Source organism: Hydra vulgaris, chromosome 02 (assembly GCF_038396675.1).
Source record: "Hydra vulgaris chromosome 02, alternate assembly HydraT2T_AEP".
In the NCBI taxonomy this organism is placed as follows: Eukaryota; Metazoa; Cnidaria; class Hydrozoa; order Anthoathecata; family Hydridae; genus Hydra; species Hydra vulgaris.
Window position 1 is genome coordinate 36,309,430 of NC_088921.1, and position 14,897 is coordinate 36,324,326.

Below are 14,897 nucleotides of genomic sequence, written 5' to 3' on the forward strand. Positions count from 1 at the left end.
CAGAGATTGGAGAAACATGTAAAGACAACATTGGTATAGGTAACTTTGTAGAGCTTTTAAATTTTCGTGTTGAAGCAGGTGATAAAGTTCTTGAGCACCATATTCGTTCTGCTCCTTAAAATGCAAACTATATATCTAAAACTGCACAAAACGAACTTGTTGAATGCTGTGGAAAAATAATTGAAGAAGTTCTAATTAAGAAAATTAAAAAGTCAGGTTTTTTTTTTTCTTGTGTGATGGAGCCTCTAATTATTCTAATATTGAACAGCTATCTCTAGTTGTAAGATACATTAACTGTGATATTGTTATTTGTGAAGACTTTCTACGGTTTATTGAATGTAAATCTGGTACAACTTGTCTTAGTCTTGCGCAAAATATAATTTCTGCAATTGATGATCTTGATCTTGATATCCAAAAATGTAGAGTTCAAGGATGTGATGGTGCTGGGGCAATGTCTGGTAAATTAAAAGATATTTCATCTAAAATTAAATTTATCAATTCAAAGGCAATTTTTGTTCACTGTGCATGCCATAAACTTAACTTAGTTATTAGTAAATCATGCAATGTTCGGAGTGTTAGAAATGTTCTTGATCAAATCAAAGATATTTCATACTTTTTTAACTTATTACCTAAACATGCCAGCTGTCTCAATAAATTCTAAGAAACTTAGAGATCTGGATGTTTTTTTTGATAACTACATATCCGTTTTTCATTCGATGGAAGAAATGGCATACAATGAAGTAAGAGTTATAATATTGATACTTCTTCAGAAGCTTCATGTTTTTTTAAATCTTATGACAAATTTTTCTTTTATTGTAAATTTAGTTTTAACAAAACAAATAATGGAGTATTTCTATGCCAACATTGTTGTTCTCCAAACTAAAGCATTTGATATATCACAACAGTGTAATGGAGTAAACTGATTAAAAACTCAAATTTTAGATTTAAAAAAAATATTGATGTCTATCATAACGAATGGTACTTAATTGCTCTTGATCTAGCTGAGACTCTTGATGTTTCAGAAGTTAAACCAAGGCTCTGCGGCATAAAAATTTATAGAGATAATTATCCCTCTGACACAGTTTCAGATTATTTCAAATATTCCATCACATCTCCTCTTCCAGATAATTTATTTAATGAATTAAAAAATAGATTTGATGAAGGTGAGATGGTTAAACAAAGGTTTATCTGATATTCCTGCAACTGTTGTAAAAAAAAAAAAAATGTTTTTCGAAGTCTCCCACAAATCTAATTCATGCTGAATTAGATTTGTGGGAAACATTTTGGAATAATCAATCTGTGATCCTTTCACAGATTGATTACAGAGACTTTAAAGTCTATTGATATGAGGGGTTTCCCAAGCATTAGGGAAAGTTTTTTTAGTAATGGGAACAATTCCAATTACTACATGTGAATGCGAGAGGAGCATTTCTATTATACGCAGACTGAAGACTTATATGCGAAGCTGCATGACAGAGTCAAGGTTTAATTCTTTAGCTTTGATGTCTATTCATCAAGAAATAATTCCTGATGTAGAAAGAGTTTTGAGTATTTTTTCTATTTTAGGGTAACAACGCTTAGAGTTGGTTTTTGCCTAATATTAATTTATTAATTTCTTTTTTGTTTATTGACTATATTCGTGTATTTTATTTTATATTTAAGTTTATATTATATTTAGTGAAAATTAGAAAAAACAACATAAAAAATTAAAAAAAAACTATTAAAAAAGTTTGGCCTAACTGCCTATCAAGAAAAGGTAAGAATCCATAAATGGAGGGCTAACCTAAGGCAACAATACAAATACTTTGCACTAAGTGCCTATCAATAAAAGGAAAGAATCCAGAAATGGAGAGTTAACCTTAGGCCTCATGACAGTTTACAGATGGAGTGCTAAGTCCTATGGCTTACCGTCTCGTTGGTGCACTTCGTTAAATAAGTTAGATAAATAAAAAGTGTCTAATTTATGAACAGAATGGCCAAGGCAAACTTTTCATTAGTTTTGTTTTATATGGATAATTGATAAACAATGCCAAGTAAGTAATAATAAAGTAATTATGTCGCTTTGATGACGAATTACTAAAATATAGCGCGATTTACTAAAATATAGCGCGATTTACTAAAATATAGCGCGAATTACTAAAATATAGGTTGCAAAAAATAGGCGATATTTTTTGCAACCTTTACACCACCACCCCCTCCTCGCTGGTCCGGGGGAGGGGTTTACAAAAAAATATCGCCGACTATATTTTGGCAACTCGAAAAAAAACAGGCATTACCCACAAAAAATCCTGCATCCGCCCCTGTCAATAGTTATTTAATGGTGAAACCAATTTTAAATATGAGGAACAAAGATATCTTCGATTTCTTAATTAAAGGAAAATATGAGAATAAATGTGAAAGTTTAATTAGTAAGGAAGCAAAAACCGAAATTCGTAAATTAATTGCTCAATTTTGATTTTTCATCCAGCTTCTAAAAAAAACTTCTGCCTTGCGATTTACCATTACTTTTTATTGACAAAACTCTAATAAAAAGAGTAATTAATACAAACATTTTGGGTATCTATATCAATGAAAACCTTAATTGGAAATATCACATAGAATTCTTGTGTAAAAAAGTTGCTAAAAGTTTAGGAATATCATATAAAGCTAGAAGTGCTTAAATAAACGTAGTTTAACTCAATTATATTACTCCTTTATCCATTGTCATTTAAACTATGCAAATATTGCTTGGTGTAGTGCTAATAAATCCAAACTTAGGCCTCTTTATCGTCAACAAAAGCATGTAGCTCGTCTTATTAATTTTAAAGATAGATTTGCTCATGCCAAATCTCTCTTATTTGAAATGAAAATTCTTGATATATATCAGCTAAATGTTTTTAATATTCTTTGTTTTATGTACAATTGTAAAACTAACTCCAACCCAGTTTCTTCCCATAATTTATATACCTTAAAAGATAAAAATAAATACAACTAAAGAAATGATAATTTAATTCGTCAACCATTTTTTCAAACTAATTTTGGAAAATCAAGCATTTCTTTTCGTAGAGCTTCTCTTTGAATTAAAATAGTTTTAAACCATTTTGACTTTTCTTTGGAATGGAGTTATCTCTCATTCAAAAAAAAGCTTAAGGAAATCATTTTTTCTATTGATGATATGTTTTTGTATTTTTGAACATTGAATAATTAACATTGTTATTTTTTATGCAGTGATGTAACTGAATATGTATATGAATGCTCTTAAATTTTTCTTGTGCTTTATACACTTGATCATGTATGTATGGATTTGATTTTTATGAAATTTTTAAATTTACGAATGGTTCTCGATGAAGACTTGATGGTCTTCTGCGAGTGTCCGCTTCCTTTTTATTTATTAAATCAAATACTTGTACATTTTTTGTTTATTTATATTTTCTAGTTGTAAAAGGATTTTTTATTCTTAACGATTTAATTCATTTGTATAACGACTTTTATACTTTGTATAAATTTTAAGTTTCAAGTTCTTCATCAGCGGTTCTCTGTGACAAGACCTCATGGTCTTCTTTGAGTATCCGTAAAAGTAAAAACTTCTTTTAGTTTAGAAAAAACGCGACAAATAATGAACTTGGCTGAATTTTAGTAATTTGTTGTCACTTTTTATCAAAAAAAAATCGAAAAAATATATTTCTAATATTTATTAACAAGTAAAAACATTGTTAGACTATTATAAAAACAAAAAAAATATTCCTTAAACTTTATGTAAAATGAAAGTGAGATAATTAAGTCTTACAAAAAAATGGCAAAGAAATATTAGAGAAGATGTTTTAACGTTTAATGTTTTACGTCATCACTTTAATAACGTAAACAAAAATTTACGTGAAAAACTAGAAAAAGTTGCTAAATATGCCTATGTTATGCAATAAGTTTGAAAACATATTGCTTAACATAGCTGTTACATAAAATAATATTATAATATTAATTTGCATAAAAGGTTGAAATTTCAATATATTATGTCATCTATCAAAAATATTACGTATTGCATTTAATATTGGTACAATTTACAATAAAAATGCATTAAAAACAAACATTTCATGAAAAAAACATACCTTGACTATCCGTCAAGAAGCCTTAGATAAAGGTTGCATGTTATACTCTGTCTACAATTTTATTGTAAAAGTTAAAAGTGATTGCATTCCAGATTCCGGAATTGTCACTTTAAAATACAGTGCTCCTGTGAATCTTCAAGGAATAATGGATCACACTACAAACAGGATTTGGAAAGTTATAGATAAATCAAAACTACCTGAGCCTTGCAATACTCTTCTTCTTATAAGCAAAGTCGGATTTGATGGTTTATCTGGACAGTCTGTTTATAAACAGAGAACTGAAGATGATGAGGACAGATTGCCAGTTCCAGTTGAAGAATCTTTGTTTCTTTCGTGTACAGTTTCTGAGCAACTTAAAGTACAAGAAACTAATGTTATTCTTTGGACTAACCCCAAAACATCCTCAACCCAATGTTGTTGTCCTGTTTGAATGAAATACATTAAACTGTTTGAATGAAATACATTAAAATCAAAAAATTGTTAAAGCAGAATATGATTTTTTTATGTCAACTGAACCCAGAACAACAACCATAGACTTATTTCATATCAAGTTAGAATATACAATGATTGATGGGAAAGTTTCCGCTCTTCTTTCTCCATTAAGTAATTCTTATAAAGTTTACAATATGTGGAATAAATCCTGAAAAAATGAATGACTTTGTAATTGCTTACAATAGGCAACCAAATCAGATGTCTTTGGACCTTGGAATTTTCCATCTCTGGATTCGTTGTTTTGAACGTCTGTTACATATTGGACAGAGAAGAAGACCATGGTACAATGATTGCGGATTTTTTCATTCAAACACTACTGAAAAGAAAAAAATAGTTGGAAGTAGAAAAAAGAAATTCAGGAAAACATTAAAGATTTTTTATTAAAGAAAACACTCGGACTTGTTGTTGATGTACCAATGAGTGGTGACTCTGGTACATCCAATGATGGAAACACAGCAAGAAGGGCATTTAGAAATCATGAAATTTTTGCTGAAATAATTGAAATTAAAAAGGGTCTTGTTAAAAGAATTTTCATCATACTTTGTGTATTGTTCTGCAAGCACCCAATTGATTCAGATAAACTAGAAATATATTGCAAATACACATTTAAGATATTTGTAGCATACTTTAAATGGTACTCTATGCCTGTTGGAGTGCACAGGATGATTGTCTATTCACACCAGGTTGTAAAAGACATGCCAGTTCCAATTGGCTTCTTATCTGAAGAAGCCCAGGAAAATAGAAACAAAGATGTTAAAAATTTCTAAAAACATTTCACAAGAAAATTTTCTAGAAAAATTACAAATGAAGATGTAATACGAAGATTTCCTTTCAGACCCCTTTATTACTTCTATCAGGCAAAGTTCTGAATCAAAGAAAGAATTTGCTCTTCCAGCAGAATGTTTAGACCTTTTGTAATTTTATTATTTCAATTATATACTTCATATCAAACTATTTGAAGTATTAATAGTATGGCTCCTAAACAGATTTACTTTATTTGAAGAAATCATTTTTAGCACCTTTTTTTTGAGTAGGGATGTGACACCTGTTTCATAGCAATTTTTTAAAAATCAAACCATTTATTATTATGTATTTTAAAATAGCTCAGTTTAGTAAAAAAACTTAAATTTTTAAGTATTAAAATAAAAATGTATTTTTATTTTTATTACTTTAATTACGCTTTCTTTTTAAGTTGTCAAATGTTCTTGCTGTGCTCCAATATGCACAGAATATTCATGTCTAGCTAATAATAAAATATGTGTCCTTGATGATTATGTTTATTAATCGACCAGAAAGTCAAACTATTGAAATCAGTATAATAGAAATAAGTTAAACATATAGATCAAAAAATAAATGCAAAAAACATGTGACATGTTGTGTAATGCGTTCTTGGTGTGTTATTTTAGAGTTTGTTTAATCTATACACTAATATTCGTAATATTTGTAAGTGTATCATATATCATGGAAATTATTAAATTAATTTGAATATTATCATGTAACATGTGTCATATGTTGTGCTTGCTTTTTGCCCTTGGTGTGCTTCTCTACATGTTTATACAATCTACCAAGGTGTCATAAATGTAAAATTTGTCCTCCAGAGAATTTAGTTGAAAGGTATTCCAAAAAAATTTTTGTTAATTAAATGTTAAATGTAAGTTATTACCCTATGTGTTCATAGTGCTCTTAAGGACGGATCCTTAGGGTTGGGGGGGGGGGTGTAGGTCAACCCCCTACTCCTTATATATCTTGAAAATATTTTTTTTTGTAAATTTATATTTAACTGAACAATTATTTAAAAAGTAATAAAAAGTTTTAATGAATCTGAATTGCGCAAAATAAAAAAAAAATAAAAAAAATCGCATCGATATAATTTCATAGTCACATAAATTTAATAAAAGATAAAGGTTCTAAAAAATTAATTAAAAACATGATAACCGCCCCTCCCCCTACTTAACTGGATAGTTTGGATCAACTAAACCAACCCCACTCCCACCCCCTCATTCTTTTCTAAATGGCCTGATGGACCGAATCAAAAAAAGTTTTAAACGCTCCTCACCCCTTCCTTTTTAGGTGGTCTGGATCCGCCCCTGAGTGTTCTGCACATATATGATATTTATTCAATCAAACAAAAATGTATTATCAGTGCAGGTGACTATTTATAATTAATAGAAAATTAAAAACTAAATACGAAATACGCGTCACATTTTTACTATTCGTTATTTCATTTGTCCTTGGTTTCGTGTTATTAGTGTATTCTTCAGAGGTATGACAACCGACAATACAATAATAGTTATTGTTGGCCAAGGTATAATGAACATTCAACGAAAATTTTAGCTTTTAAGCTTCAAAAATGGCGAGTATATGATTTTTGCCTCAAAAGTGACACTTCTGAAAAACATCTTAATGTGTTTTTTATTTTGCTTCAGTCTAACTTTGTCTAATTTTGTCTAATGTTTAATCGTTTTAATTGTCTAATCCTTTTCTAATTTTGTCTAATGTTTAATCGTTTTAATTGTCTAATCCTTTTCTAATTTTGTCTAATGTTTAATCGTTTTAATTGTCTAATCCTTTTCTAATTTTGTCTAATGTTTAATCGTTTTAATTGTCTAATCCTTTTCTAATTTAAAACATTTTTTCGTTATACGCGACAAATGTTCACAGTTATATCATATATGTTAAACATTAAATTAGTTTAATAAAATTATATAAAACTAATGCTATAAATTAAACTTCTATTTTTCAAAAAACCATTATAAAGAGATAATAGAATGATTTTTTTGTTAAAAATTAAAAAATTTATATATATCTTTAAAAGGTTATATGTGACGCATTTAACCAAAATCGTAATTAAATCGCAACATATCAAACAGTATAAAATGAAAAAAAAAACTGATCAAATCTAATTTTCTTTTAAATTGGAATTTTTGCCAATAAAAATTACTAAAAGACTTTTTAAGCATAAATTAAACCCAAGTAATCGATAAAGTTTGTATTTTTTTAGTGATTTTGTACAACCTATCGTTTTAAAATTTTGTGATTACTTAAAATTGATGATTAATTTTAAAATGATTATTAAAATAGAATGTATTTTTCATTCACAAAGTCATCATTATGTTATTTACTTTAATCTAAGACTTTAGTACTAGTAATTATTAACAAAACGTGCGATCATGAAGAAATAAAAAGAAATTAAAAGAAATGGCTAGCTATGGAGTTTTGATTTTTATATACCGCATCTTTAGCCGCATTTTTCTCGGAATCGCAATTGTGAAATGTGACATATTTTTGATTATAACTTCAGATAGAATCAGGATAGAGTATTTTAGTGTCATTTTGAAGCTCGCACATTTAAAATGATGAACAAAACTCATATTATGTCATTTTTGACATAACGATGCTTTTAGTCAAAAGGGTCACACATTAGTAAAAAAATATTTGTCTAAATTCAATATAAAGCCAAGATTTAAACAAGGTACAAACAAGTCTAATATGATGCAGGGTTTATTTGTTTTGATTTAAAAAGCTGACATTAAAACGTCATGAGTCCAAACTTCATCAGCTTAAACGTCAAAGTGTTTTTGAACAGCTAATTTACGTCAATCTTTTTGTACCAAGTTTTTTTTAAATCATTTTTTAAAGAAATGTTTTTTCACTAGTTTTAAAATACTCTCTTGAGATTTACCAAAGAGTTTATTTATACTTTGAATTTAAAAATGAATAACATTTCGTTTTCTGATAAATAACATAACGTTCCCCGATAAACCATTACTGCTTTTTGAGTTTTTTATTATCCAATAACTTAGATAAATAAAAAAAACTTCTAAATTTGTTTACAACATCATTATGTAACTCCCTTATTTACCTCTAACATGTTTACTTTACGCCTTTAACACCCTTATCTCAACTAATTGTTTAACCCATTCCCATCTTTGTTACTTAAAAACACTTTTGAAAATTAAAGTTGCTTATTAAAAATACCAAAAGAAAATTTTGAGAATTTTTTTTTTACTTTTATTACCAATCTCACCGTTATATTTGATAAAGAAGAACGATGTTAATATAATGACGGCTGTTTTTAAAAAGATTACGTTACGTCTCATCTCTAATGTCTAACAATGATTTTAGCAATATTTATATAATTAAAAAAAGTTAATTATATAAAAATAATTAAAAACACGCAACAGTATTTATTCATTCAGATTATTGTCAAATTTTAACACAGACGTGGGAAGGATACGAGTTTCATTTAAATTATCACGGAAATGACGTCGTTACCAATGCAAACATTATGATATAAACATTTTATCTTTTTAAAATTACGGAAAAATACAAAAGCAATGGGAGAGAGAAGTGGCAATTACAGTTTTGGAATCGAAAACCAAATACATTCTCTTAGTCTTGACGAAATATGCTACGTTTTAAATACGGATCTTACGCATGGAGTTAAAAATATTGATGCAAAAGTTTTACTTAAAGTTTATGGATGCAACAAATATTCAAGACCAAAAAAAAATACAAAATCGAAGTCTGCCATTAAGAAACTACTTCCGTGCATTTATTCAAAAGCAGACTGGTCAAAAAAGGATTGGGATAGAGTATTTAATTACAGAATTAACAAAACCCACTGTGTTACTCGAGAGTGCATAAAAAAAAACATAACCGGAAGAAATTTGGTGAAAGGAGACATTATACATTTAGAATGTGGTCAGATTGTCCCAGCGGATATTATAATTTTTCAATATGAAGGATGTCTAATTGTTGATAACCGTATTATAACTGGTAATAAGTTTGAAAAAAAGTCAAATATTTTTACAAATAGGGATTTTTTACACAGTGAAAATGTGGTTTTTGCTGGAACCGAACTACTAAGCGGTAAATGTGTTGGCATTGTAATCGCGACAGGTAATGGCACTATATTCGGAAACTTGACTAAGGTTGCCCGAAAAGTTCGACTTACACACCAATCGCTTTCCAGTTTTTATTCTTATTCAGCAAAACCAGCAAGTTCTTTTCAAACAGTAACATGAAATATATTAACTAGGTAATTTTATAAATTAATTTTATAAATTGTATATAATATAAACATCTTACCAAATTCAAATTTTTCCTGAAAATTTTCGTCTTTTGTTAAACTAAAATTTTCACGACATTAGTTTGACGAAAATAAATAAAACATAAATAAATTGTTAAATGTCTATTTATTAATTATCACTTTAATGTGTGAAATATAATTTATTACATTGTTTATTGTGATAAAAATAACATGAGTAATTAAAATGTTATTTTTGTATTTTTGGGAAATTGATTTGAACCCGTTGTATTAACTTATTATCAAGAGATTTTTAAAAATGTTGCTTTTTATTATTGATAAAGAATTTTTAATTTTCGAACTTTATTCGTTCTTTTCTCTAGAAAATAGCGTTTCTTGTAAATTATTTTAGTTTATGAAAAAAAATTATGATAATAAGAAATAATAATAATATTAATTAAAAAACAATTGTTAAAAACAAAAAATAAAATCCTTGTATAATAATAATAATTTGTTTTTTGCAATTAAAAAAAATTAATTGCGCTTTTTTACATTTATAATTTCTTAGACTTTAGGTTTTGTCATAATAAATTTGTGCTATTTTTGTCCTCTTCCAAACTTATAAATTCGCCAGTTTGGTTAGAAAAGTCTTTAATTTTTGAAGCTGTGAAAAAGGTTTATGAGTGCTAAATGTAACCAACAGTACTAATAATATTAGTATTGGTTTAGTAAAATACTAAATCAATTCTAATTTTCATCATCGACTTTGGCTTCAGCTTTGACTTGTCGTTCGTTATTCTTTCTTTTTAATATAGTTTGAAGGCTTGGTTTTTTATTTCCTAATTTTTTATGCTGAAACAATACAAAAAATTTGCAAACAATGGTATGATTCTGGTACAGATTTTTAAAAACATTATTTTGAAACCTGTTTTATTGTCTAATTGAATTAGAATTTGAATGCAGGAGTTTACAAGCAACTCCATTTAGAGTGAGTAATTGCAAAGAATGTAAACTTTACATTCTTTGCAATTACTCACTCTAAATGGAGTTGCTTGTAAACTCCTGCATTCAAATTCTGAATCAAAAAATAAAATGGCCCAAAGTCTTACTTAAAAGTAATAACTAATCATATGGTTCAAGTTTAATGCTTTACAGTAAAGCATTAAACTTGAACCATATGATTAGTTATTACTTTTAAGTAAGACTTTGGGCCATTTTATTTTTTAATTCAGATATGCATTGCAGTGGTAATTAAATCAGCATGTTAATGCAGCAGAAACCTAAAACTTGTATGCTTTTTTATGGCCGATGCTAATGGGAAGATATGGGGCCCCCCCCACCCCCTTCCACCAACTTGTTTTCTAAAGGACTTTTTTTCTTTCTTTTTTTCCTAGAAAAACAAGACATAATCGACTTTTTTTTTCTTTCTTTTTTTCCTAGAAAAACAAGACATAATTGACTTTTTTTATAAATTCACGATTGTGGCCCCAAAACTCCGAAACTCGTGTCATTTTCTGTATAAATATTTTCAGTTTGATAACAAAACTATCTGCGCTTGTATTAGTAACTTGTAATTTTTACAATAACAGTTACAAAGCTTTGTTATGTTTTATTATGATAAAATATTACCAGTAATATATGCATGGGATGCACCATTTCTCTCAGGTGACAATTTTTAATCTGATTTTAATTGACATGATACCTGACTAATGTAAACTTTTATTAGTCTTTACTATGATAGTATGAAAATCACAGAATTTACTTTTCATACTGTCGTAGTAAAAATTATGCGGTAGTGGTGTTGCGGTAGAGCGCTTGCCTCATAAGTGAAAAGTTCCGAGTTTGATCCCCACTACGTCCCTGGTAGTACCGCGCTCAACTTGTTTCTCCGCGCATTGGCCTTGTTCGTCAAGGTTCCTGTTTCAGAATTATAGAGTTGAGAAAGAGTTGTAATCACAATTAAAGTAGCCTCCTCGACTGTAGTGGCCTTCAGGGCCTCGGGGAGGTGAATTAACATTAAAAAATAAATAAATAACGACAGTATGAAAATTACAAAATGTATTGACTACATTAGTATATTCTTTCGTTTGTTTGACAAAATTTACTAAATTAGTCTATTTTTTTATTAGTTTAATATCCTTTAATATATTAAAGCTACTTGGTGAGAAATGATCTTTATAGCAAATTTTGAACAATTTTTTATCACATTATTGTTCGATTTTAACTTATATCTCTTAATGTTAATCTCAATATAATTGAAATTTTTATTTTAAATTAAAATTTGCAATTTTGTTACAATACACTGATAACTATAAATTGTCAACACCTACATATCTTAGCCTTGTAGCTAACTACAACATAAAAATAAGTCTATTGCTATAATTGTAGTATGAATACTTCATGGTAAAGTAGGCTCTTCATCATAGATACTTCATGGTAGGGTAAATTTTTGGTTCGGTGATTCTGAATTATAAAGTTAGTAATAAAAAAACGGACTTGTGACGTACACAATACGTCTGTGTCCATTGGGTGAGTTAGATGATAAAAAAAAAAAGAGTATAAAAGAAATCTTTATTTTTCTATTATAACTATGCTTAGTAAAAAAAAGTCGATGTAGCAAAAACTGTGTTATTTGTTATGTTAGTTGTTGTGTTAGTTGTTGTGTTGGTCGTTGTGTTAGTAGATGATGATGCTTAAACTTACTTGCTTCAATAAAAAAATGGTTTTATAAACCACAAATAGCAACAAAAAAAAATTTTCAGTAAAAATTCTAAACATCCAATATTGAATGTTTAAATACATCCATAATTGACCCGCATTCAGAGCAAGTAATTTTATAAATCTTTTAATACTCGTTGGTTTCTCGGTGTAACTATCTTTTCTCTCTAATTTCTTTACAAATCATATAAGTTTGAAATATTCCAGTATCTTTAATTTTTGATCCTTCAAATCTATATTTTGTAATGAACCATTAAGCCATTAAGCAATATAAAGTTTTAGAAACAAAATAAATTCAAATTAAATTAATTGATTAAAAAAATTAAATTTCTATTAATTGTATATTTAAAATATTCTTTTAAAGAAAGGTATTAATAACTGTAGTTCTCAGATTTCATAATATCAGAATTAAATTGTTTGTGTACATTTTATTTTTTTCCTTGTTTTTAACTTAAAATAAAAGTAAAAATTAGTAAATCTTTTTTATTTAACCTATAACCAGGGCAACTATAACCAGGGGCGGGTCCAGCATTTATTGGTCTTTTAGATCAACGAGCAAACTCCAAACACAAACAAAACTAAACTTAAATCAGCATCAGAATCAGAAACATATCAGATCATTATCAGCATCGGAAACACACCGCTCGCTTAATTAATTTTGTAAGTTGTTTTTCAAATTTAAAACCACTTCTGAGAGAAATGAAATCCTTAAATGTATACGAATCAAATATTTATAATATTTTATCTTTCATCTTTAAATGTGAAAATCAATTATCTCCTGATGTATTTATAAACCTTTATAATGCATGGCCCATAAACAAATACAATCTTCGAAATCGAAAAAATCTACAAGAACCTTTCTGCCAAACTAAATTTGAACAACTGACGGGTGACAACTAAAAAACGAGACTGGATTTAAAGACACATATCTCTTTAAAGAAGTAAGATAAAACAAAAAGAAAAAATGTTATAGAAAGTATTTTTATTCTAGTTTTTAAATATATAATCAGTTGTTCTCAATTGAACCATTTCTTCTGACTTTATCAACTAGGCCTGGTATAGACTGAGCTAGGCTTCGTATGAGCTCAATATCAATTTTATTAAGGCAATACTTGATTCTAGAACGTAATTTTTTAAGATTTTCATGTCAATTATTCTTGTAGACAAGACCTTTCAAAATACTCCAAAAATTTTCGATAGGACGACATTGCGGCAAGTTTGCAGGGTTATCCGCTTTCTCAACATAATGCACGTTTTCCTTGTTTAGGTACATGATTACTGTTTTTGCATTGTGAGATGATGCTAAATCTGGCAAGAATACATATGCACCATCTGAATAATACTTATTGATGAATGGAATAAAGATCTTCTTAATACATTTGTTTAAAATAGATTTTTTGATTTACAGCCAGTCCACTTGGTACAAAATAAGGTTGAGAAATTCCATTTTCAGAAAAAGCAATCCATAGAAGTAATTTCTTTTGAAACTTTTTTGTTTGTTAGGTATTTAACTGTAGAGGGAGTAGATTTTACATCACTAGTATAAAATATATCATTTCCATTGATACTGGAGTGATTTAACGTGAAATAAGACTTATCGTCAATGATTGGTTTATGATTTTTGAATTTCTGACACAATCGACTGCACTTAGTTCAAGCAGCTGCTTTTTGGTGATCAGAGCGTTATGGAATCGTCATTTTTTTCTAGATTTAATATCCGTTCTTTTTTTTAATGTTTTACTAATGTGTTGCTGAGTACAGTTGAACCTTTTAGCTGCCTGTCGTTGAGAAACTCCGTCTTTATGGTCAAACATGAGGTTGAGCCTTTCAATGTTTGTCCTGGTCATTTTTTAACTTTTACTCCACTTCCTTGAACTCTTTGGTACCCAGATTCACTTTCAGCACGTTTAATTATCTTGTAGATAGTACTTTTAGGTATATTCTTAACTTTAAAGGTGTCATAAGTGAACTTTTTACCAGCATTTTTGTAATTTAAATAAAATTCATACAAACGTTTTCTAATCTCTTCTTTTTTTGAATTTATTTTTTTACTCATTTTTCTATTAAAAAAAAAAACACATAAAAAATTTAAAAACTAGAATAAAAATACCTTCTAAAACAGTTTTCCTATTTTTAAAATCTTATTCCTTTAAAGAGATACGTGTCTTTAAATCCAGTCTCGTTTTTTAGTTGTCGCCCGTTATAAAATAATTGATAAAGCTTTCAGCAATTTTTGACCATTAATAACGTATATGAGTAAATTAACAATAATAGTTTTCGTAATCAGTTTATCTATAAATTAATCTTGGATTTGGCTGAATATTACCTGAATTAATCTTTTCCTTTCCTATTACTATTCCCATTAAAATCAGATACGTTGCGTCTGCTTTTTTTTTTTTTTTTTTTTTTTTTAATATATATATATTTGCTGTTTATATAATAAGAAAATATAATTACAACGAAACATTTACATACAAAAAAAGTTGATTTATAAAAAACAGGCAGGGGCTCAAAGAAAATATGGATGACTAAAGTCACCACAATCTTTTCATAGAGCCCCTATGTGGGCTTTACAA

General features: G+C 28.1%; 1 protein-coding gene across 1 annotated transcript; it reads left to right on the plus strand.

Moving 5' to 3' along the window:
* The first annotated feature begins 8,911 nt into the window (after positions 1 to 8,911).
* LOC105849048 (sodium/potassium-transporting ATPase subunit alpha-1) lies at positions 8,912 to 9,601 on the plus strand. Its single transcript, XM_065789498.1, has one exon. It carries the CDS (start codon positions 8,912 to 8,914, stop codon positions 9,599 to 9,601), a length of 690 nt encoding a protein of 229 aa, XP_065645570.1.
* Positions 9,602 to 14,897: the final 5,296 nt, after the last annotated feature.

Excerpts from the sequence above, each read along its gene's own strand:
- LOC105849048 (XM_065789498.1), top strand. The coding sequence starts at position 8,912 with ATGGGAGAGAGAAGTGGCAATTACAGTTTTGGAATCGAAAACCAAATA.